Source organism: Xenopus laevis, chromosome 3S, assembly GCF_017654675.1.
Source record: "Xenopus laevis strain J_2021 chromosome 3S, Xenopus_laevis_v10.1, whole genome shotgun sequence".
Taxonomy (NCBI): domain Eukaryota; kingdom Metazoa; phylum Chordata; class Amphibia; order Anura; family Pipidae; genus Xenopus; species Xenopus laevis.
The window spans coordinates 73,076,498-73,102,671 of NC_054376.1; the positions used below are offsets into that span (position 1 = coordinate 73,076,498).

At 38.7% G+C, this 26,174-nt stretch overlaps 1 protein-coding gene across 8 annotated transcripts in view; it reads right to left on the reverse strand.

Annotated features, from left to right (window-relative positions):
- Positions 1-26,174, reverse strand: part of srpk3.S (SRSF protein kinase 3 S homeolog) — a 79,478-nt gene that overhangs the window by 22,318 nt on the left and 30,986 nt on the right. For all 8 annotated transcript variants that reach the window (XM_018254010.2, XM_018254008.2, XM_018254009.2 and 5 more), the window contains 6 exon segments: positions 19,957-20,102; positions 18,200-18,308; positions 10,721-10,808; positions 7,652-7,739; positions 6,725-6,831; positions 5,899-6,064 (listed from right to left, as the gene is read on the reverse strand). In XM_018254010.2, the coding sequence (XP_018109499.1) occupies positions 5,899-6,064; positions 6,725-6,831; positions 7,652-7,739; positions 10,721-10,808; positions 18,200-18,308; positions 19,957-20,102 (704 nt within the window).

The following is a 26,174-nucleotide window of genomic DNA, read 5'->3' on the forward strand; positions in this document are numbered from 1 at the left end:
TTTTCAATAGCTTTTGATATATTACTGTTTTTCCAAAATTTAGGTTTAGGAATGTTCCTATCTTTGGTGTTTTAGTCTGGCAGTAAAGTAATCAATGTGTAAATTCTGTTACCATTTGCGACATTTAGCTGATACATTTATGTATAGACATTTTTCAGCGGTATCTTTGAAATATTAGCAACTACAGCATCAATTCTTAAAAGGTAGTTCACGTTTAGCGTTTAGCAAAATAGTTAACTTTTAGCATTTTATAGACTGATCAATTCTAAGAAATTGTTCAATTGGTCATCACTATTTTTATAGTTTTTTGATTATTTGCCTTTTACTTCTGAATCTTTCCGGCTTTCACATGGGGGTCACTGACCCGATCTAAAAAAACAAATGCTCTGTAAGGCTACAAATGTATTGTTAACGCTACTGTTTATTGCTCATCCTTCCTATCAGGTCCTCTCCTATTCATACTCCAGTGTTTTATTCAAATCAATGCATGGTTGCTTGGGCAATTTGGACCCTAGCAACTAGATTGCTGAAATTGCAAACTGGAGAGCTTCTGACTAAAAAGCTAAATAACTCAAAAACTACAAATCTGAATATTACTCTCATACTATAAGTTAATTTTAAGGTGAACAACCCCTTTAATAAATCTCAGGGATTTAGTTCAGAAAGGGCAAAGATAAGAAATGTATGTTGTATGGAAATAACCTTCCCCCTCCCCCAGAGCTTCTTTAGAAAGGCAGAAGAAGTTGGTAAATAAAATTCTTCTGGTGAACAAACTAAAAGTAACTGAACTGAACATAACCGTGCATCTGTAGAGAGTGTTGGTTGCTCACTTTGAGCATGCAGTACTGTTTTGGGCTCCAATTTTTAAGAAGAAAAGTAATTAGCTGGAAAGGGTGCAGAGCAGTGCAAATAGATTGGTAAAAGAAATTAAGCAATTAACCTATGCGGATATAACTTACCATCTAAAAATTGGGGTTATTTTCTCTGGAGAGTACAAGCTTGCATGGGGCCATGACAACTGTTTAACTACAAAGCACATTACACAATGATAGCAGAGAATTTTTTTTCACATAGAAAAAAAAAAGCAATGGCCACATCTTCACCATTTTGCTGCTTCATTTCAAGCAGTGAAAATGGTTCTTCATGATGAGGGCAATGAGGTTATGGAATACCCTATCAGGTCATGTAAGATTCTATAATTAGATTCTATTCATTCTATAAATGCAATCTTTGCTTGCCAATAATATCTCCTACATGCTATCTCCTACCAAGTTTTTGGCATTTCTGGACTTGTAAACTTTGCCACCAGTTCAAAGCATTGCTTCCTCCAAAGTAACAAGTCAATGGTTGCAGGAATGATCCCATAATAGCAGCAAAGTTATTAGCATGCTTTAGCTGCAGGGTTATTTAAATGCAGCTCCTCCCGCCCAGCTCCACCCCTCTCTTTCTATGCTGTCCATGGAGCCTTCCTGCTACTAGCTGCTGTCCTCCAGTGGCCATTGCCAGTGAGATCTAAATTGCCCAACACATTGCACATACTGTGACCATGATTTCTCAGGGTGACTAGTGATTATAAACTGTATCATCACTCTTTCTGTATTGGCTACATTGCTTTTTCAGTTATTTTATTATGTTTTCAGTTCTAAGTTGCTGTAATCTCACATTCTGACTACTAATCAGGTATTTGGCCACTATTCACTTTGCCCAGTCAATTTTTTTTAATGGTAAGTTAGTGATTTTATTGCATTTTCACAGTCATTGCTGTTTATTACATGTTTATGACCATACAGATGTCATTATAATGTTTTGATGATACTAGTATATAAGATATGAAGATCCAAAGTACGGAAAGATCTGTTATCTGGAAAACCCCAGGTCTCAAGCATTCTGGATAACAGGTACCATACCTGTAAATAACAGCACTAATCAGTTAATTTTGGATTAAAGGTATTGATTGGTATTTTATTTGACATTAGTTGTAATTTTTTTTCATAGTAAGAAAGGCTTTTGTGCCAGAGAGTTCTAGGGAGTTTAATGGGCAAGGATCTGTAGTGTAACAGATTATAATCTACAGACTGGTCATTTCCCTATGGGACCAGACTGTAAATTATATCTTTATAAACGGCGTTCTTTCGTCAGAACGCACTGATTATAAGCTTAAAGAGACAGCACTGGCAGCTACTGCCTTCTCCTCCTCTACACTTGCTTCCCACCACTATAGCTTTCAGGCTCCACATTTCATGTACTAAAAGGGGTTTCACTAACTTTCTTTATTAAATTGTTTCGTAAAACTACAGTACACACAAGGGTAAAATTAATCGTAGAAGGGAGAAGAGAGGAAAGAACCTTGTTTTGTGACTGCAAATTGCCTTCAACGGTTAAGGCAACCGTTTTTGAGAAAGCTGTGGCGAAACGCGCGTCAGGGCAAGATTTGACTCTTGATCTTCTTTTAATTACTTCACTTCGGTGAACAAAAATTGCACTTTTTAAACAAATAGGAACTCTTCCTTAACTGTTTCTTAAATCTGTTTTCTCTCCATGAACTGAATGGTCTGCGGTTTTTTAGGGTTAAATAGCCTCTCTTTTTAGACAGAAAAGATTAACTAACGAGACCGCAGCCCTTCAGTTTCTGCCTTCTCCCACTTTGTGGTGCTCCTAGGGACTTAGAAAAAATATAACTAGAAATCTTGGGAGCAACTCCACCAACTATCTTTTTTCACAATTCCTCTCTTATCCTCAAGGAGCGGTTGGGTTAATTTGCAACTGAGTAGCACTGTTTTAAATCTACTCAATCAACTTTTTTATTAATAGCACCAGTCACTTTTTTATATTTACTACCTCAATTATCACGATACAAATGATGTAAGAGATCCTCTATCAACTAATGGAGCACAGGCACTTTATAAATTATATCCATGAATTATAATTCTCTCTCTTTTTTTAACATAAATACTAGGAATTTGTTAAATTAATTAGTATCAGAGTTTTTTTAGAATCAACAATTGATAAAATATACACAGAGTCGGTGTAGCGACAATCAATAATTTATTGGTTGTATTTATCCAAGCACTGCACTTTATGTTTATGGTATAAGTTGAGGAACTTTATATACTTCCACTAACTGAATGGTGAATGAAAAAGTTGGTCGCTGAAAGAATCAACACATGGTCTACAGAGGTGAGGGTTGTTTTTAACCGTTGAAGGCAATTTGCAGTCACAAAACAAGGTTCTTTCCTCTCTTCTCCGCTCCACATTTCATCACTTCCTTCAACGTGATTTACTGAGTTTATGCGATGAAGGGCTTCTCTTTCCTTCATCGCATGTCTCACTCCTGTCATAAGTCTCCTGCAGCTGCCTCACTGGTATCGCTTTCCTCACAGGATTCCTCTCCATTTTCGCTCCCCCTCCTGTCCAGTGTCTGAAGTCTCGCTCCGCCTCCCTTACACTACCAAGGTCTCGCTCTGCCTCCCGTCCACTCACTCCCCCTCCTTCCCTGCATGAACCGTCTCTGATGCAGTAAAAGGAAATGATGTGACACAGAAGGAGAGCGATACTTTAGATAGTGGACAGGAGGGGGAGTGAAAATGTAGAGGAATCCTGTGAGGAAAAGAGCGACACCAGGGAGGCAGCTGCAGGAGACTTGTGCCATTTAGAAAGCAAGAATAAAATACAGGTACCTAAAAGAGCTGCAGTTAAAGATAAAAATCAACTTGTAGAGACACTTCAAAAAAAGTAAAAGTAATAAAGAACCCAGAAACTATAATTTATAACTTATAATGGATAATGTACCCCCCCCACTTAAAATTTATAAAGATATTAATAGTCACCTCGGAGTTATGTGACCTGTATAAAAGCACTCGGCCTGCGGCCTTGTGCTTTTATTTTTTTTTTTTACTCTTCGGTAACATAATATCTTTATAAATTACAGTAGAGGGTACATTATCCACTATATTAACTCTTGTGACAAGTCCATAAGGCTAACATTCTGTTGAGTTCCTCAAAGATGCAGGTAATTTAAGAATGCAAAGGATTTCAGGGGGTTGGGCTCATATCTGCTTTCTTCCGATGCTAGATTTGTTTCTTTCATATTCAGCTTATATTAGACCTTCAGTCTAACAAACGTAAACTATATTTGCATAAAGCGATACAGCAGACCAATGATGGCAAATATGATGGCTACTGATCACACTGTAAAATCACAGATTACTTGATTTTATCTACTAGTCCCTCTAATTTTGAGCTGTTTGGATCCGGATGCCTGACCGAAGGCAGCTTCGGGCGACTTTGGAAAGCTGAACCTTCTAGTATATTTTCCCTTCCGCGATTGATATTAGTACTGGATTTTCAGGAGATTTGTGCTGTGCTTACATGGATTTAACAATGGGCAACAATCTCTTTGTGTGCCACTGCCCTGCCGTTAAAGGAACAGTAACACCAAAAAATAAGAAAAATAAATAAAAAAAACCCATAAGTATACATCAAAAAATAAACACCAAGACAAATAAAACTTTAAAATAGCAAAGCCTTTATTAAGAAATAACTTACCGAAATTCCACTTCCGTTCTTGTTCAGAAAAGGCGATATGGCAACCATCCATTGTGTGGCGCTGGATTTCTCCTCCCTGGCTCTCTCTCATGGTGTACTGTCAGCGGCTGCATCAGGGAGCGCAAAATTGTACACATCACCCCGGCTTCTGTGTAACTACCAGTTCCCGAGTACAGACCACTGGAAGACACGGGGCAGCTGAAGGATCTAATTGCTGGCTCGGGTTCTCCGTGCTCTTCTGGAAGTCGCCCTCTAAATCGCCCAGCTGTACAGGCTTGCCAGATCCCTGATGCTCACACGCTGTAGGGATCACATGTGGAATCCATTTGACTCCTGCCAGGCACAAGAAGCCGGATCTTGCTGCTCTCTCTCATACCGGAACTATTCCTCCCTCTCTCCAGGCTTCTTGTCACTCACTAATATATACACTGTCCCTCCTTCGCCGTACACGGATTCGAAGACCTCGTAGGCTGGCCGGGGTGGGATGATGCCATTCGCCGCAGCCAGTGCCAGTCCTTCAGCAGTTCCATAGAGCAGCTGCAGCTCCCGGACCTCATTTTCTTCCTGCCTCCAGAGCAAAATTTGCAGGCCATCACCCTCTAGCACTCAGTGATCAGCGTGCACTTTGCGCACATACAGTCTTTCCAGCAGCAGAAGCGTTTGTGGGCCTTGAGCCCAGAAACGACCCCGTGATTCCTGCAGTGTCTATAGATTATGCAACTATGGTGGCGCAAGTTGTGCTCCGGAGGCAGCAAGCCCAGGATCCTTGGGCGACGAAGGAGGGACAGTGTATATATTAGTGAGTGACAAGAAGCCTGGAGAGAGGGGAGAATAGGTCCGGTATGAGAGAGCAGCAAGATCCGGCTTCTTGTGCCTGGCAGGAGTCAAATGGATTCCACATGTGATCCCTACAGCTTGTGAGCATCAGGGATCTGGCAAGCCTATATAGCTGGGCGATGTAGAGGGCAACTTCCAGAAGAGCACGGAGAACCCGAGCCAGCGCTTAGATCCTTCAGCTACCCCGTGTCTTCCAGAGGTCTGTACTCGGGAACTGGTAGTTACACAGAAGCCGGGGTGATGTGTACAATTTTGCGCTCCCTGATGCAACAGCCACTGTAAGTACACCATGAGAGAGAACCAGGGAGGAGAAATCCACAATGGATGGTCGCCATATTGCCTTTTCTGAACAGGAGTTTCGGTAAGTTATTTCTTAATAAAGGCTTTGCTATTTTAAAGTTTTATTTGTCTTGGTGTTTATTTTTTGATTTATACAAAAAAAAAAAAATTTTTTTAATTTTTTTGATGTTACTGTTCCTTTAATGTAACAAGAAGCCTTTGAAGCCATGTTATTACCTGCTGAGCCAGATGGAGGAGGAGCACCAGCCTTTTGCCATTCTGTCGCCTCTGCAGCCATCCTTCGAACATAAGCATCATCAACACACATCAAAATATTTTCTGGTTTAATATCAGTATGGATAATTTTACATTTGCTATGCAAATAGTCCAAACCCTGAAGAACCTAGGAAAAAGACAATTAACATTTATTATTTATTTACCAAAAATAGATTGGTAACACTTGATTTAGTATGATGATAGCTCCATATTTAGAGAAATTAACAAATATAAATGATTTTGTAGAGAAAACAATGGTCCAAGCAATTATTTATGAATGCCACTCTTTCTGCACATTATCCCTTTGTCAAGCTATGCCCTTGCTATATTGTAGCTTTAATAAAAATTCCTTAACACTGCTTATGCTCCAGATTTTGGCAGAAAAGCAACATGTTCAAACGGCAATGGCATAGGAGACATTGTGAACAATGCAATGGTACAAAGAAGTAGATAGGACGTGAAGGGGTTCACTGCAGGCCATTTCTACATTCTGTATTAACTACCTTAAAAACATGCACATTAGAAAGATGAACGGTTTTAATTAAAGAATGTATACCAAAAAAAGGGATGCACCAAATCTATTATTTGGTATCCTATGTGATCAGCAACAAACTGACTGACTGACTTTGAATTTTTGGAAAGCTTAATAAGGCAATTGTTTATGGCAACTTTTCTGCCAGATCTTGTGTGTTGGATTTGGATTGTATGAGTTTATAAGTACGTTGAATAAACTAGGCAGACATCTCAAAAGATATAAAAGATACAGGCACATGCAAAAATATCTTACCTGGCGGATAATGCTTTTAACACAATGAATAGGAACACCCTGATAGTTTGATTTAATGATCCATTTTAATAAATGATGGCCAAGAACTTCAAAAACCATACAGACATCTACATTTTTAAATTAAGGTCTATCAGTAAGGTCTGAACATAATACAATCATAAATATTCCATAAAAATATGTTTTATTGCTAAATAAAGCATTTAAGAAGGTACAAATATCTTTATACTACTATAAAAAGCAAGTCTTAAAGTTATATATTTCAGCAAATCTGTACTACCCAGATCACTATCAATTTTATCAAATATGCTAGCATTTTGTAATGTTGAGCTCAATTACAAATATGTTCGTGTGTTGCATTTTTTTAAAGACATTCAACACATTCTGCAAGGAAAGATTATAAATGTAGATGTGAGTACATCAAACAATTCTAAATAACCTTAAAAATGTGGCTGCTTTAAAAGGGATCACCATGAAATTAACTTTTAGTATATATAGAGAGTGATATTCTGAAACAATTTGCAATTGGTCTTTTTTTTTTTTTTTTTTTAATTTGTGTTTTTTGAAGTATTTAGCTTCTTGTTCAACACACCAGATTGGAATTTCAGCACCTATCTGGCTGCTAGGAGATAAATTACCCTCGAAACAGGCAGTGGTTTGAATGAAAGGCTGTAATATGAATCGAAGAGGGGCTTAGATATTAAGATAAGTAATAAAAAGTAACAATATCAATAGTTTTTTGGCTGCTGGGGTCAGTGACCCCAAATTTGAAAAATGGAAGGTTTAGGAGAAGAAGGTAAATAATTCAAAAACTATACAAAATAACAAATAAAGACCAATTAAAAAGTTGCTAAGAATTTGCCATTTTATAACATAATAGCCAACTTAAAGGTGAACTACCCCTTTAAATGTCAATTATAAAAAGGATACGAGTGCCATTCATGCCAGAGATCTTAAAGTCATCAATTAACTGCACAACCATGTCCTTGTTCGGGTCTCTGGGGTCACTTTCTCGCACCTGAAAGAAGAGGAAATTTAAAGATCTGTCTGACTAAAAAAGCAAGCCACAAGCCTGGATACCAACCCAAAATCTCCTGGATCCAGAACCTGCAGCCCTCCAGCATGTCCCGTCTCCTTTCTGCTTGCTGCAGGCGTGTCACACAAACTTTTTACACAACGCACACATAATTCCAACACGCACACATATTTTTCTGGGGACTGTGTGCAATATTTTAATATTATATCTCTACAAACACATACTTATTTTTTAGGTTTCTTAAATGTTGGAGTAAAAGAAATTAACAAGAAATTAAGGAAAACAGGGAAAAATTATATAAAAGTATAAATAATGTTGGCAAAAAAGTCGGATACCACACATCAATTGAGAGAATGTGTCTAAGGGTTTGTTAGCCCTCCATCTCATGGGTCTTGGGAATAGAGTTGGGAATAGATTTGCCAGGGACACCATATTTTAAGGAATCGATTGTAGGTCCCATGGGGTTGTTCAGTTTTTTTTATATACCGGTAGGTATACACTTATTAACCTCTCTTTGACTTTGTTAAACTGTAGGAGATGGGTCTTCCAAGCAGCTGCAATTGTCTGTCTGGTTGCGTCCAAATTACTGAATGCCCTTCTCCCATAGACTACATTATAATGTAATAATCCAAATTTTTAAAAATTAAAAAGATTTGCCTTTTCTCTGTAATAAAATAGTGGATTCTGTGCATCCCAACTTGTAGTTGATCCAAACTAAGCTATAATTAATCCTTATTGGAAGCAAAACCAGCCTTTTGGGTTTATTTAATGTTTACATGATTTTCTAGTAGACTTAAAGGAGAATTCAACCCCTTCAGCACTAAAATCCCTCCCCCCCAACCTACCTCCCCCCTCAGGCAAATGCCCCTAACTATGGACCCCTCCATGCAGTTTCTCTCCTGTTGAGTTCACAGCAGCCATGTTCGCCCGTGCGATCTTCTTCCTGTATTCACCGGCATTTGGTGGCGCATGCGCAGTAGAGGGATTTATTGGTAAGGCTCTACTGCAGGGATCCCCAACCTTTAGAACCCGTGAGCAACATTCAGAAGTAAAAGAAGTTGGGGAGCAACACAAGGATGAAAAATGCTCCTGGGGTGCCAAATAAGGGCTGTGATTGGCCATTTTGTAGCCCCTATGTGGATTGTCATCTACATTGAGGCTCTGTTTGGCACTGCACATGGTTTTTATGCACCAAAACTTGCCTCCAAGCCTTGAATTCAAAAATAAGCTCCTGCTTTGAGGCCACTGGGAGCAACATCCAAGGGGTTGGAGAGCAACATGTTGCTCACGAGCTACTGGTTGGGGATCACTGCTCTACTGCGTATGCGCCCGAAAGAAATCGGAAACTTTGTGACTTTTGGGCGCATGCGCAGTAGATCCTTATTGGTAAATCCCTCTACTGCGCATGCAGAATTCAACACAGGGGAGGGGGGGAGGAATTTTAGCGCCGAAGTTGGGTTGAATTCTCCTTTAAGTTATGAAGATCCAATTTATGGAAAGATGTGTTATCCGGAAAACCCCAGGTCCAGAGTATTCTGGATAACAGGTCACATACCTGTATATATGTATATATATATATATATATATATATATATATATATATATATATATATATATATATATATATATATATATATATATATATATATAGTCATTTTTGATGTTTGATCTCTGTAAATAAGGATACGTGGGGCATATAATGATATAAAATTAGGTGATTCTTAGAAATCTTTATTTAAATTATATCTTTAACTTAGTTTTTAAGTTTGGAAGTTAGGACAAAAACATTTACCGGTAATCTTTTTTTGGTGTTGGGGGAAGTTATTTCTGAAAATACATGGTTATTTTGGGCTTTCTTACCATCAGGGGGTCTTACGACTTGTAATATGCATACAGGATGCTTATACTACAGCAGCCAAAGTGTTAACAATGAAATTCATATACATTATTTCCAATTTGGGGCTTTAAAAATGCATATAATTGGGCTACGTACATTGGACATCAAACTGTTCTGTAGACCCCTGGCATATTTAGGATGTTTTATGATGGTACATAATTACAAGCGGAAGATAAGAAGAAGGTTAAGGGTTTGAGGTTGTTTTCAGAAATGTAAAAGCTTAAAAAAAACTTTGGGACTGGGCAGTTTGTAGGGGGGGAAAAAGACAATTTAGATATGGAAGGATATGTGCTTTTCATATCTTCATTTTGCAGTACCCGAATTAAATGCAGAACTATATTCATTTTGGGGCCTCTATATGCCACATATATTGGTAAACCGAAGGATACCAGCAATCAAACTGTTCGGTAGCATTAATATTTTGTGTATGTTCTGGTCGTACCTAATTACATGTGGGAAATCCTGCAAACTGCAACTTTTGAGGTGATTTGTCAAAAATTTGAGAAATTAATAAAAATTACTAACTTCAGGAAATCATTGCAACTTGGTAGTTTGGAGTAGAAAGAAATTTAGACAATATAAAGACATAATGTATAGCCATGAGATCTGAACTATGTTGATTTTTGAAAGTGATGGCAAAACACAATCAAATACAATACATTAAATTATATTTTAAATAAAAATATGCTGCTGATATAGGTCTAGGGTTGTCACCTGTCTGGTTTTGACCCGGACAGCCCAGTAATTTGAAGGGCTGCCAGTGACAAATCTCTTCTTCGGGGGGCGACTAATCTCCCCGAACTGCCTCTCCTGCCTTCCAGCCGGCTAGAATTTAAATTGCCAGTGAGATGGCACTCAGAGCTCTTCGTTTTCCGAAGTAGGCGACTTCAGAAAACAAAGCGATCCAAGTGTCATTCTGTCTGCGATTTACATTATAGCCAGCGGGAAGGCAGATTTTTAGCGGGCGACTAATCTCCCCGAATCTGAGCATGTGTCTCTGCCCTAAAAAGGGATTATACATTACAATAACAACAATCTGACAACGATGAAAACAATATTCACTCACACATCTGAGTAGCTTTATTTCATCCAAAGCTGTCTCTGTGTAGTGCTGAGCACTTTTTACCACCTTCATCGCCACAAACCCCTTGCCTCTAAAAAGTAAAAACAATATAACGGTTAGCGTTACAGCAGAAAAGAAGCTTTCATTCAATATGTCTATGCTTCACAATACCACATGTAAAGATGTGAGATACAGTTCATTAGGGTAAAAAAAAATTCAGATTCAACAAGTGGTAACCCCCCCATAGCCGATTGCCATCACTTAGGTGGCAGTGCTGGGAGCCCCCTGGATGCCTGGCATAGTATCACATCAGGATACAAAGTGAAATAGGAGCACACATGCTAATGATCCAAACCTACTTTTTTCTACATTGTTCGCTTATCTACTGCTGTGCCAATATGGGCCATACAGACCAAATGAACCTGAATGGCAGCCTCATTACACAGTAGCTTAGTTATTTAAAATAGTTACAACTAGCAAATATTTTTTTAAATAACTTTAACTTTATTTTTATTTGTTTTCCAGATGTATACATGACCATGTCTCTTTGAGAGTGCTGAATAGGTGTACATGCATCATTCTGTTTTGCAATGTTACAGGTATTGTTTCAATAGTCAAGATTACATGCTTTGATTGCTATTGGAGGCAATGGCCAGAAGGAAAGTAAGGAAGAGAAGGAGTAAAATCAAATAAAATGAGATAAAATTATAACACCAAAACAATATGTTGTCACCATGTTGTTATTTTTCCTACCATTCATTATACATCAAATTGTAACAGTTTGAGAGGCAGTTTCATCTAAAGTCAGGCATTTTGTTGATCAATTCTGTTCATATTTGTCATGTTTATCATTTAACATATTTAAAAGAGAAATAGAACTTTTTCATTTGTATATTACAGCACAAAAGCACCAAAACAGATATTTAAATCATTATGTAAAAGATACATTAACTGTCATGATAAACATGCATTACACACACACACACATAATGAAGGTTTGCAAGCCAAATGTGGCATGTGGCATCATTGATATACAAATATAGTATGTCTGTCTGAAGGTTATAATTATAGATGGCTAATGTACTTTTGTGCAGAATGGTTAAAGGACCAGTAACATAAAACAAAATTGTTTAAAAATATCGTGCACAACGAAAAATATACACCAAGACAAATTAAACTTTATTAAGAAATAACTTACAGAAAGTCCACTTCCTGTCCTCTTCAGAAACGGCGACCATCCATCCTGCAGCGATCGATTTTTCATCCCTGGCTATTCACTGAAAAGGCATCGCCTTCATCCTCCTCCTGGTGTCCAGCATCAGCGGTGTCCAGCATCAGCAGCGTCAAGCAGCAGCGGTGTCCAGCATCAGCGGTGAAACGGTCTCTCCTGTAATTTCCCGACTCCTGGTGTGTCCAGCAGTGTCAAGTTTGTTCCTGTGCTGTCGCGCTCAACTAACAGCGGCGGGTCCTCGCTCATGCCTTCCACTAGAGTCTCCCAACGCACTCGTTCGTGCAAGTAGCTGTAATAGTGCTGCCAGGACAGAGCGCAAGACTTCCCCGGGCGCAGTTTAGTTTCAGCCAGGCGCAGTCAGCCTTTCCTGAAGCCGCTTTGCTGCCTCTCCTCTCAGTCTCCTCCTCGCTCCGAAATCTAACTGATCCCCACACACACAGGGGCTGCTTATTTTGTGTTTATTTTAAGGGCTGTTTCTTATTTTCAGCAAAGAGTTAATCACCCGACAAGGTGAAGCCAGAGGCAGCCAAAGTGCGCTGAACTGGAGCAACCCCTGGCGCAAGACGAAGCTCTCCATTCATTAGGGACAAGAGAAAAAAAACGAGAGGAGAGGCTGCAAAGCGGCTTCAGGACCAGCTGGAACTAATCTGTGGCTTCAGGAAAGGCTGACTGCTCCCGGCTGGAACTAAACTGCGGCTTCAGGAAAGGCTGACTGCGCCCGGCTGAAACTAAACTGCGCCCGGGGAAGTCTTGCGCTCTGTCCTGGCAGCACTATTACAGCTACTAGCACGAACGAGTGCGTCGGGAGACTCTAGTGGAAGGCATGTGCGAGGACCCGCTGCTGTTAGTTGATCGCGCCAGCACAGGAACAAACTTGACACTGCTGTCACACCAGGAGTCGGGAAATTACAGGAGAGACCGTGACACCGCTGCTGCTGGACACCGCTGCTGCTGGACACCGCTGCTGCTGGACACCGCTGATGCTGGACACCGCTGATGCTGGACACCAGGAGGAGGATGAAGGCGATGCCTTTTCAGTGAATAGCCAGGGATGAAAAATCGATCGCTGCAGGATGGATGGTCGCCTTTTCGCCGTTTCTGAAGAGGACAGGAAGTGGACTTTCTGTAAGTTATTTCTTAATAAAGGCTTTGCTATTTAAAAGTTTAATTTGTCTTGGGGTTTATTTTTCGTTGTGCACTAACGAATTTTTAAACATTTTTTTTTATGTTACTGGTCCTTTAAACTCTGTGTGTTGTGGAGCAGTTGCAATATGTAATTATGTATTTCTTGTTAAAATAAAACAGAAAAGATCAATGGACATAATAAAACAGTTGACAATCTCGCAACCCGCCACCCAAGAGTAACTGTTCGGACGGACACCATGGTCCTGATTGTTATGGATAAATTTAATACAGGCAAGTAGAAAAAAAAACAAAAAAAAAAAAACGAACGGTACATATACTTCAAACAAACATTTAAAGGGGACCTGTCACCTTAAGAAATAATTCCAAATCCTTTTTTTATGATGTAATGAATCTAGGAAATGCAGAATAGAAAGTGAAATTAATTCCCTGCCCTGCCTCAATGGGTAAGGCACAGTAGAGGGGTATGCAATATATGAATGACAGCTGAGACTTTTAAACAAGTTTATAACAGGTTTGGATGTTTTAATAACCAAAAGAAATTGGGCATGTTTAATTTGAAAAGGGCTACTATTATAGAGCTTTTTATGTCTGGGTGACAGGTCTCCTTTAAAGAAATGTTCCAACCCAAGGAGGGTGACTGGGAAATCTCATCCCGCTAGTAGAGGGGAATAGTAGAATAATCATAGGAAGAACCAGGCATTGTTTGGATGTATAAGGTTATAAAAGAGTAATAGGGAGTTGAAAAATAACAATGTGAAATTAAGTCTTAAATTTGGTAGAGGTAATGTTGTCAAATAACCATACATCATTATGTTGTGACTTAACTAGCAGGAGATTGAAAGGGAGACTGGTAAGGTAACCAGAGTATTGTCTTGATGGCAAATGTCTATCTGGCCATGGTGAACCAGATGGTAGTGGAGAATGTGGAGTGGAAGTTCATTTTGATAAGGAACACCTACTAAAGTATTGCCATTGCTTCTTCCAGAGTGGAAAGGGAGAATTTTTACCATTACCGGTATTACCATTATGAGTGAATATCAGTTTCAAAGGGAAGTCCCATCGGTAATGGATCTTGTGGGTTTGCAAAATTTTAGGAGCGAGTTTAAAGGCTCTCGAAAGCACCAAGATTTAAGGGGCCAATTATCACATGACACAAAACAGTCTTGCGTAGCTAGGAGGAAAGCCTGGCCAAGTTGGGGTCGTTCATGCTGGAGAAGAAGGGTGAATGATAACTAAGGGGCCGATTCACTAACTTCGAGTGAAGTATTTGAAGTAAAAAAAACTTTGAATTTCGAAGTTTTTTTGGGCTACTTCGACCATCGAATGGGCTACTTCGACCATCGAATGGGCTACTTCGACCTTCGACTACGACTATCGAAGGATTCGAAGTAAAAATCGTTCGACTATTCGACCATTCGATAGTCGAAGTACTGTCTCTCTTCGACCCCCTAGTTCGCCATCTAAAAGCTACCGAAGTCAATGTTAGCCTATGGGGAAGGTCCCCATAGGCTTGCCTAACTTTTTTTGATCGAAGGATATTCCTTCGATCGTTGGATTTAAATCCTTCGAATCATTCGATTCGAAGGATTTAATCGCTCGATCGAAGGAATTATCCTTCGATCGTTCGAACTAACTATCTGCGCTAAATCCTTCGACTTCGATATTCGAAGTCGAAGGATTTTAATTCCCAGTCGAATATCGAGGGTTAATTAACCCTCGATATTCGACCCTTAGTGCATCGGCCCCTAAGTGTCAATTTGTTTAGTAGGTATGCAATGACAGGATTTTGCCGCTTTCTTAGTTCGGCCCATAGTTAAAAATAGTCAGTTAGACTAAAAGATGTTTTGGCACCACTTTGTGTTTTTAGAAGGGAAATACAATCTAGTGAGAGTACATTAGTGGTGTTGAAAACAAAATAATAGTATATAGACTACTCTAAGTAATAGGATAGTTCTCAGAATGAGCAATTGTTAAGTTCAACAACACAAACCCAAAGTACCTCCAGCATGGTCAGATCTTGAAGTGAGTACATTTCCCATTCTCAAATCACAGTAATACCAAAGTAGAGTCGGTTTGATGTTAAGTAAAGTTCAGTCATCCAAACAAACAGGTCTTCCAAATGGGATGCTTACATTTTCCTATGACCTTATCACCTAATAATGCTATTGCCCAGAACTATGACAAATGTAATTAAAGCTTCATATTTATGGCTGCTCAAGCTTAGACAAAATAAACTTTAGCGTGTCAACCGGAATGGAACCAAAATCTAAAAATCCTTTCTAAATAATCATGACTGAATTAGGATGTAACTTGTATAGTTGCGAATTATAGCTACATCACATAAAATGCAATATCAGAAGGTGTTAAGCGAGTTCCACATCATGGAGAGAACAATGGTGTCAGTATAATTTACAAGCAAAAATGTAAAAAGTCAATGCTAGACTCTTCCATTATGCATCGTTAGCCAACAAAAGCTTTGTACAAGGATGGAATAACCTACTAGATTGTAATTATAAGTGCTCTGAGCAGCAGGAGAGGCAAGTGCATACCATTACAGTAGGCCTCCCAAATTAAATCTTTTAACAGTTCAGATTTAGGTCAGGACACAAAGAGTTGATCATCCATCCACAAACAAGGGCCTGGGGGCAGGGGGGGGGACATTGGTCAGTATTAATATATATTGGATTTTGGCATGGCTCTGTGTCTGTGCACCCAGGCCAACACAGTGACTCTAGTTGGAGACACACCAGAGTGTGTATTGGAGCGGAGGGGCAGTTTCAGCTTCAGTTTCAAAGCGGGCTAAGAAACTGCCCCTGTGACAGCAGCATAATGTAGATCCTAATACAGGCAGATGTACTCCCATTTAACTAATAACTATGACAACTGTGCATTCAGAAGCTTCTATAATTCATTAACTCACGTTCTAAAATCTTGAACTTATTGAATTTTTAAGCTTCTGACCTACAGGAAATCAGACATGGTAAATAAAAGATAACCCAGTTATCATAGATATGGAGTGTTATATGGCTTACAAACATTTTTGGTCATAACGATCATGGAGGAAAAATGATGAGGCTTTTAAATCTTAATTGTGAAGAATGGGTGGAGGCACAATCATGTTGTGTGGGTCCTTTGCTGGAAAAGGTACACTTTAGAAAGTAAGAGAAATTCTAAATAGACACCTCAGAGCAAGGTGGCCCACATAACAGGAGAAATGGTGTTGGACAGGGGTGTCTGGAGCCCTCTGGGACTTTGACCTCAAGGGCACCCCATGGTGGTGGCACAGGAAACTGAAATCATTTGCAGAGCCCACTGGGTTTTTTTTCTGGTGACCTACTGGGCCAGTCTGGTGCAAAGTGCACATCCGTGTATTCCAACCTTTATAGATAACATTTTTGGCTAACTATATTAGACATTATGTATTTCATACAGTCAATTTATCCAGTTTAATTTTTACACTCAACTGTTCGTTTATAGGATAAACCAACCTGTCCTGAAAAAAACCCGTACCCCCACCCCAGGTAGACACCCCTCACCCCTTCTCCCACCAGGCTAACTAACCCCCCGGGGAGTTGCCCCATACTCCATACTTACCCCTCGGCGCAGATTCTTCCATCGAAGTTCCACATGTCCATCTTCTGCATCCTTAGTAAGCTGATTGCGAGATCGCCAATTTCCGTGTAATTCCTTGCATTTGCAGTTGCGCAGATCGGCTGCTCCAACTGTGCATGCGCAGAAATACTGATCTCGCAGTCAGCTTACAGAGGACACAGAAGATAGACGCGCTGGAAGAATCTGCAGCGAGGGGTAAGTATGGAGTAAGGGGCATTTCCCCAGGGGGTAGTTCGCCTGGGGGGAGGATTGAGGGGGGGGGGTCTACCTGGGATGGGGGCTACGGGTTTTGAAACACATGTATAGGGCAAAATAAGAACTCTATTTTAATTTATGAAGCTTTCCCAGGCTTGTGTAGTGTAATGTATTTGCTGCTACATATACGTCCATTGTACTTTAACTTGGTGCTGTATGCAAATTCTGCATCGCTAGCGTAACTTCGCTTTGCTTGACGAATTAACGCTAGCGCAACTTTGCTACCTTTCGCCTTCCTGAGCGCAACTTCCGATTTTAGTGAATTCTCAGCACCGTGGTGAAACTTCGCCTGGTGAATGGCGGCGAAGGCTGCGCTAGCGCAACTCCGCAGGTTAGTGAATTTGCCACTATGTGTGACAATACCAGGCAGGGTTGTCTATGCATTACTGACAGACTTAAGCTTGCAAAATTAAATTAAAATTAAAAGCTAAATATTCTGCACATGCTCACTGGAACTTTTCTCTTGAAGTGGGGGGGGGTTCAGGCATGCTCAGTAAAGACCACTTCAACTAACTAGACCAGTAAAGGTCACCCCCCCATTAAAGTCTGTCTGCTTTGAGTGCTTACCTTGTGTAAACTTTAAAGAGGTATCAGTACTGAGATTAACTGGCCCCCAAACTGTTTTGTTTTTTTTTGTTTTTTATATTATGCACAGCCTATTTACCAGTTTTTATTTTTAAACTGAACAGTTAATTTAAGTAAACAATATAGTACCATTTAATTTAAAGAAATAAAAATACATTCATTAACTTTACAAGTTAATTTAGTGGCATTACCCACAGATATATCACTGTTATTTATCTGGCCTTCACCTTCGAATATCAAAATTATGCACTCAAAATCACATCTCTGGTCTTCATCGCTAGAGGTCCATGATAGCAAATTATTACTAGACAACAAACATGGGAAGAGGAAATGGTATCTAGATAAAGTACAGTGTAAAATAGTGAAAATTTGGCAAATAATTATTCTAAGATGTGGTGTCATGATACTAAACATACCACAATTACACACAATCTAAAAAAAAAAAAAAAAGATTTATATAAAAAGTTTAAGCAAACCTGATAATATGTAGCTGGATAAAGAGTACTTTTTAGACACATAAGGTAGATATGAGATATGATAGATAATATTAGGTAGCTATGATAGACAAATATACAGTATAAAAATCAAGGCAGTAGTTTTACTCTGTTGGCATTAAAACTATATTCGAAAAAAAAACCAAAAACAAATCTTACTGCATGTCCCAGCAGAGCCATACTGTAGAGAAGTGACCCCATCCCAGCTTCCTAATAACGTGGTAACGACCATTAAAAAGATCACCAATTTTCACAGGATGATAACCACCTTAAAGGAAAAAAAGAGAACACTTAGAAACAGGTAACCATATTTATTGCAATCGGCTTTATTATATATTTGTTTTAACAGGGCGACCAAATTGACAAAGTTTGCTTATGTGTAGAAGGTTATATTACCATCTTAGCAAGGACATTATATGGCAAAATTATATGGACAGTTTGTCTTAAAGGGGTGTTTTTTTTTTGTTTTTTTTTTAAATAGAACTTTATTTTGCGAAAAATCTCCTCAGCCGCCACCAGAGAAGTGCATTTTTGCACTTTGGGGCAGAAATGATGTGTAGGATAAAGTGGTATATAGGTCACTGCAATCAGAAATGTAATTTCACCACCTTGCAGTCTGAGGTTGAGCATGGTGAACAATGTTCCACAGATTTTAAAGCTGTAGAGTACTATCACATTCTTGAGTATAATATGTTTCTTACTTTGTGACAACAATTTGGGAAAGCTTTTTTTTTTTTGTGTGTTTCAGAACAATACCCCCATGCAAAAACAAAACAGGTTTGGTGAGATGAGAGTGCAAGAACAAGACCGGCCAGCACTGAGCCCCTAAATCATTTTGAAATGAACTCCTGGGTGATGAAATGAAATGCTGACTGTAAACCAGTCCTGATAATCCAGCTTCAACTGGATAACCTCGCCAATGATCTTGTAGCAGAATAGAAACAAATCCCATCAACAATATTCTGAAAACTAGAAGAAATACTTCCCATAAGAGAAGTGGCTGCTGTAGAACACAGGGAGGACCAACTTCATATTAATACTTTTGGTTTACTAATGAGATGTTACCTGCGCTAATGGCAGGTGCCGTAAAACTTTTGGGCATATTGTGTATCTTAGAATTTGTTTGTTTGAAAAGTCCACAATAATTTATGCAGAAGAATTAACAACCTATAAGTAAATGTAGGTGTCTGAAGCATTTTTAGAAACACTTAAGCATAAAACTACAGTATAGTACATTTTGAAAATTATGAAGTGATTTTTTAATTATGTTATTTTGCACACATAATAATTTCACTAAATCTAATATTTATAATTCTGAATGGTTTTAGACAAATGTGTCATTCCCAAGTCCACCCCTGTTCCACACTCTGTATTTCTCGCACCCAACTTGGCATGGCGGCAATGGATTCAACTTTAAGTGCAGAACAGGTTAAACCATTCAGCAGAATCTCCTTATGGCTCCTTGTCATTGTAGAAATTTGCATTTGGCTCTACTAGCAGCTCTCAAATAGAGACTTCTGGCCAAGTCAGATATCGATACTGCTATTTTGCTCCAAATATACAGCCTGCTGTGCGATTGAGAGAAGAAAATGATAGCAAGCTGCCACGACTACTTGTTCTACATTCACATATAGAGCATCAGCTGCTACAATAACCATCTTCCCTCTATACATGCTATGTGACAGTTCCTTCACAAGAGGCTCTTTCTGCTAAAACATACTATTTGAAGCCATCACTCCCTGTTCCCAGCCTAACAGACAAAAGGAAAAGGTGAAAGTGAAAATTCACCTTTTGATAAATATGCCTTTCAAAATTCCCCCCAAATGTAGATTTCCTTTAGTCTGTTAGCTGGAAGCTTGCCATAATTAAGGTTCTAGTTAACCAGGACTAGAGCATGCTCAGGACATTTTACAAACCTTTACAGTAATCAGCAGGGTCTTCTTGTTCCTCATCATCAGATCCTAGAATCTCCTCCTCTGCCTCAGTTGGTGATGGCTCTGGAAGTGGAGGAGGGGGTGGAGGGGGTGGGGGAGCTGAAGGGACCTTCTGTTGAGCCTCTGGCCTAAACCCAAAGATTATAAAATTATTTTTGAAAGTTGCCTTTTGTACATTTTATACAAGTGACAAATACCCTTACCCAACTACTTTGCCTGTGTAAGAACTTCGTTCCCTATCTCTCCATTCTCAGTGAATATTCCTCTAGCCACTCTTTTCTCATTGGCTAAACGTTTTCCAATTAGAATATCTAACCCATTCTCTTTCTAAAGTTTAAAAAATTCACTTGGTTTCAATAATCCAACTCTTACACCTTTCCCTATGAACTACTGAAACTATAACAAACTGAAAACCTTTTAAACTAAAAACTGCACTGAAACTGTTTCAAATAATTAATTCATAAGTGCCTAACATCTATGGGGTTATTTACTAAAGTCCAAATTTTTCTGGTCAGAGTTTTAAAGGGGAAAAATTTTTGTATATAAAACCCCATTTATTTTAGAGATTTATTAAACCCAGAGGCTGCTAAAAGTCTGAATAAAAAAGTACAGTATCTGACCTGCCAAGGCCAAGTAGAAGTCCATGGCAGATATCCCTTTTACAATTTGAAGATATCATGATCTGCCCTGGGTTTTGTACAATAAATCAAATAATTTGTGCTTTTTGGGTGACAATCCGGAAAAATCAGTTTTCAGGTGTCAAATCCACAAAAAAATTGCACGTTTTGGATTTTTTTCAGCATTTTATCGAGTTTTTACCCACATCAGATTTTATCGAGTTAATTTATTGATAAATAAGGTAAAAATGTGGATGGGAGTTTGGTCCAAGTGGTTTTAAAAATATGAGAAATATTCTGATTTAGTAAATAACCCCCTAGTGTTGCATATGTAATTATACAGATACAACAGAAACATTTGTAAATGTATCCTCAAGATATACTTTGCAATGCAGAACCACTAACTAAAGATGCAAAAAGGTACCCACTATCTTCCAATGATTGAATTTCAAACATACATAACATTCACAATTACATATCATTTAAAGCTGGGTATATAGACAAGACAAATTATTCACTAAGAGGGATACATATCAAACTGTGAAAAGGGGAGGGGAAGAAACAACTTTGATTACTTAGTTTCAATGGCATCTGTAGTCAGAACAAGCATGGCATAGAACACTGCAGTTCATATACATATACAAATAAATAATATACCTAATTGATGTATATTACAAAAAAAACTGCTTAGAATTAAGTGTGCATTTCATAACAATTTTAGTGCCACACTTTTGGTGGGAAGGAGGGTTGCACTTATCCAGCAAGACAAAAATGTACTATATTGTAACAGAGCAGTAAAAAAAAATATATACAAATTACAGTTAGATTAAAAAAAAGTAATTGCAAGTGCATTGGGCTATAATATATGGAATAAATCTGTGTCATCAAGAAATGAGGTTTTGTTAAATTGGTATCAAATTAAAATAATTTATCTCCTGTTTCTGGGAAATGGCATGCAGAAATGTGTAGCTGCTACATAATAGGTTTCCCTGATATCCCTATAGCAAGCCTCACACATAAGCAATAATTTGCCCATGATAAACAAATGAATGGTGCGGTTGGAACTCAAATAATAATAACAACTACAGATGCAACATTCTAAAATATAGAAAATGAATGAAAATTATACTTTGAACAATGGCGCAACCAAAACCTATTTTACAACATTAAGGTCTGCTACTGCAAACAAAACTAATGGGATCAGTTTTTCACTGCGGCCAAATTTACAAAATATCAGTGTACAAATTTTATTAGAATGTTATAAATATAACAATACGTTTTTATTAAGTTCTACTACACAATAAAAATAAAATAAAACTAAATAATGGTAATATAGTTGTGTGTTTCATAGAAAATAAAAGGGCCTACTTTTCTGTTACTTAACTTTACACCTAAAAATATCCCCATCACACAAAATAATGTATTTCCAACTAAGACACGTGGTTGACAAACATAGTTATCAGAAATTATCTAATTTCGCACAAACATAATACATTGTGCAGACATTTAAAAACAATGTTTCGCATATATTCTAATGCTGTGGTTGGCTTTATGTTAAAGCTGTAAACAACCATGTTCAGATTAAACTAAACAAATAGGGCTTACCATGAAAATGTGTTCAGTCTTTTGTTTCTTTTTTTAAATTAAAAAAAACTTTGTTCCATTATAAAGAACAAAAGTATCACTTTTATTTTCAACCTTTTTATAGCCATGTGCATCTGTACAGCTAATAGCAACCTTTTATCTTTCACTCTTGCAATGCTATGAACCTTAACTATGCAATGTAAAGACTTAACTAATCATGACATTGCATGCTAAAAGTCACAATGCTTTGTTTTCCATTTCTACTAAATTTTGCATTAGTGGTATGGGATATGTTATCCAGAAAGCTCTGAATTATGGAAAGGCAATCTCCCATAGACTCCATTATAATCAAATACTGTAATCCAAATACATTTTTTGTTTTTCTCTGTAATAATAAAACAGTACTTTGCACTTGATCCATACTAAGATATAATTAATCCTTATTGAAAACAAAACCAGATAATTGGGTTTATTAAGGGGCACATTTACAAAGCTCGAGTGAAGGATTCGAATAAAAAAAACTTCGAATTTCGAAGTGTTTTTTGGGCTACTTCGACCATCGAATGGGCTACTTCGACCTTCGACTACGAATCGAACGATTCGAACTAAAAATCGTTCGACTATTCGACCATTCGATAGTCGAAGTACTGTCTCTTTAAAAAAAACTTCGACCCCCTAGTTCGGCAGCTAAAAGCTACCGAACTCAATGTTAGCCTATGGGGAAGGTCCCCATAGGCTTGCCTGTGTTTTTTTGATCGAAGGATATTCCTTCGATCGTTGGATTAAAATCCTTCGAATCGTTCGATTCGAAGGATTTAATCGTTCGATCGAACGAATAATCCTTCGATCGTTCGATTGTAGGATTAGCGCTAAATCGTTCGACTTCGATATTCGAAGTCGAAAGATTTTAGTTCCTAGTCGAATATCGAGGGTTAATTAACCCTCGATATTCGACCCTTAGTAAATCTGCCCCTTAATGTTACATGATTTTCAAGTAGATTTAGTTTTTTTTTTTTATCAAAATCTGAATAAAAAAAAGTCAGACCAAACTAGAATCCACAATTTACCATTAAAAAACCATGAAAAAAATTGGATCAGGAAAACTGCAACTTTTTCAGACTGTTGCTCGAAAACCACAACTTTTTCGGATTGTTGCGCGAAAAATCTGAATTCAAGCCCAAAGTGTCAGAATTTTCTGTGAAAAATTCTGAGCCCGAAATAGGACCTCTGCAGAACCTCGACAGGTTGAAGATGGAGTATTTTCAGATTCTGACTTTTTGCATCCTCTGGGAATAATAAATCTCGAAGAACGCAAGTTGTTTTTTTCACATAATCAGGCCAGGTTACCTATTTGACCAATGACATACAATCATGGCATTTTTGGCAAACACAATGTATGCACTGCAGATTAAGGGGCACATTTACTTAGGGTCGAATATCAAGGGTTAATTAACCCTCAATATTCGACTGTCAAAAGTTAAATCCTTCGACTTCGAAAATCGAAGTCGAAGGATTTAGCTCTATTCGTTTGATCAAACGATCGAAGAAATAATCGTTTGACCTTCCCCATAGGCTAACATTGAGGTTCGGTAGGTTTTTTTTTTTAAAGAGACAGTACTTCGACTATCGCATAGTCGAACGATTTTTAGTTTGAATCGTTCGATTCGAAGTCGAAGGTCGAAGTAGCAAATTCGATGGTTGAAGTAGCCAAAATTCAAAGTATTTTTTATTCTATTCCTTCACTCGAGCTAAGTAAATGTGCCCCTAAGTGTGTGTAGAACAAAGCTTTGGTATAAACGGTTATATAGAATTTAACAGTATAACCTAACAATTAATGAATCAACAACTTAAGACTCTGCCAAAGGAGATATATGTATAAACAGAAACCAATTCAAAAATGTATATTTACCCCTGCATCTTGCCTTTGTAAAATCTATTAAAAATAAAACAAAACTGCAGACGCTTAAAGGAGAAACAAACCCCTTGCTAAAAAAAAAAAACTACCCCCTACCCCACATAGACCCCCTCCTCATCACCCCCAGCCTAGCTGCTACCCCGGACAAATGCCCCTAACTTTTTACTTACCCCTCGTTGCAAATTCAGGGATCGAAGTTCACGGCAGCCATCTTCCGGGTCTTTGGTAATCTGAGAATTAAGGTGGCCATACACGGATAGATCCGCTCGTTTGGCGATGTCGCCAAACGAGCGGATCTCCCTCCGATATGCCCACCTTGAGGTGGGCAATATCGGGCTGATCCGATCGTGGGCCCTAGGGCCCAACGATCGGATCCTAGCGTTCGCCAAACGGGCGGTCGGATCGCGGGACCGCATCAACGAGCAGATGCGGCCGCGATCCGACGGGATTTTTAACCCCATCCGATCGAGATCTGGCCGACTTTCGGCCAGATCTCGATCGGGGAAGCCCGTCGGGGGCCCCCATACACGGGCCAATAAGCTGCCGACTTGGTCTGTCGGCAGCTTTTATCGGCCCGTGTATGGCCACCTTAAAACTGTGGAGTAGCACATGCGCTGTTGGAGAAATTTACCCGCTTGCGTCAACTGTACATACACGAATTGGACGGAAATTGCAAAGCACCGGAAAAAGACACGAAGACCTGGAAGATGGCTGCTGTGAACTCCAATCCCTACATCTGCACCGAGGGGTAATTAAAACGTATGGGGCATTTGCCTGGGGAAGCAGCTAGGCTGGGGGTGAAGAAGTTCTTATAAGTGGTTGTTGTCAGTCTCTTAATGTTACTAACATTAACCCAGACATTCTGCATGCTTTTCCCCTCAAAAAGATCATCCAGGCAATCAGGAAAAAATTGCTGGTTGAATAGCTGGTTTTCATAGTGATATTCTTGGAACTATGGATGAAATCACTAATACACCAATATCTGTAAATATGTTATGCACCAAGATAGCGTCTGAAATGGAAACCTCAACAGCTGCTCTTGACAAAAATCATTAAAATCAAAACTCCCTTAAAGAAAAACTATACCCCCAAAACGAATACTTGAGCAACAGTTTATATCAAATTAAGTGGCATATTAATGAATCTTATGAAACTGCCCTTTTACATCTCTTGCCTTCCATTTCATGATGGTCTGTGTTCTGCCTCAGAGATCACCTGACCAGAAATACTACAACTCTAACTGGAAGAAGTGTGGAAGCAAAATACAGAACTCTGTCTGTTAATTGGCTCATTCGACCTAACAAGTATAGTTTGTTTGGTATGTTTGTGTGCACCGTTAATCATACGATCCCAGGAGGCGGGCCGTATATAAAATGGAAATTTTCTATTTATGATTACCCAATTGCACATACTGCTAAAAAAGTATATTATTATGAAAATTGTTTATTTACATGAAGCATGGTTTTACACATGAGCTGTTTTATGCTATTTTTATAGAGACCTATATTGTTTGAGGGGTATAGTTTTTCTTTAACCGTCACTGATGGGCAAAAATGCTTAGCCTATACAAGACAATGGTGGTAATAGACTGACAATTCAGGAAAGCTCACCTTGGCATTTCTGAGACAAATCTGCCTGTCACTGTCAGGGGCCGATTCACTATGGGTCGAATATCGTGGGTTAATTAACCCTCGATATTCGACTGGGAATTAAAATCCTTCGACTTCGAATATCGAAGTCGGAGGATTTAGCGCAAATACTGCGATCGTACGATCGAACGATTAAATCCTTCGAATCGAACGATTCGAAGGATTTAAATCCAACGATCGAAGGAATATCCTTCGATCAAAAAAAATTAGGAAAGCCTATGGGGACCTTCCCCATAGGCTAACATTGACTTCGGTAGCTTTTAGCTGCCGAACTAGGGGGTCGAAGTTTTTTTTAAAGAGACAGTACTTCGACTATCGAATGGTCGAATAGTCGAACGATTTTTAGTTTGAATCCTTCGATTCGAAGTCGTAGTTCGAAGTAGCCCATTCGATGGTCGAAGTAGCCCAAAAAATACTTCGAAATTCGACGTTTTT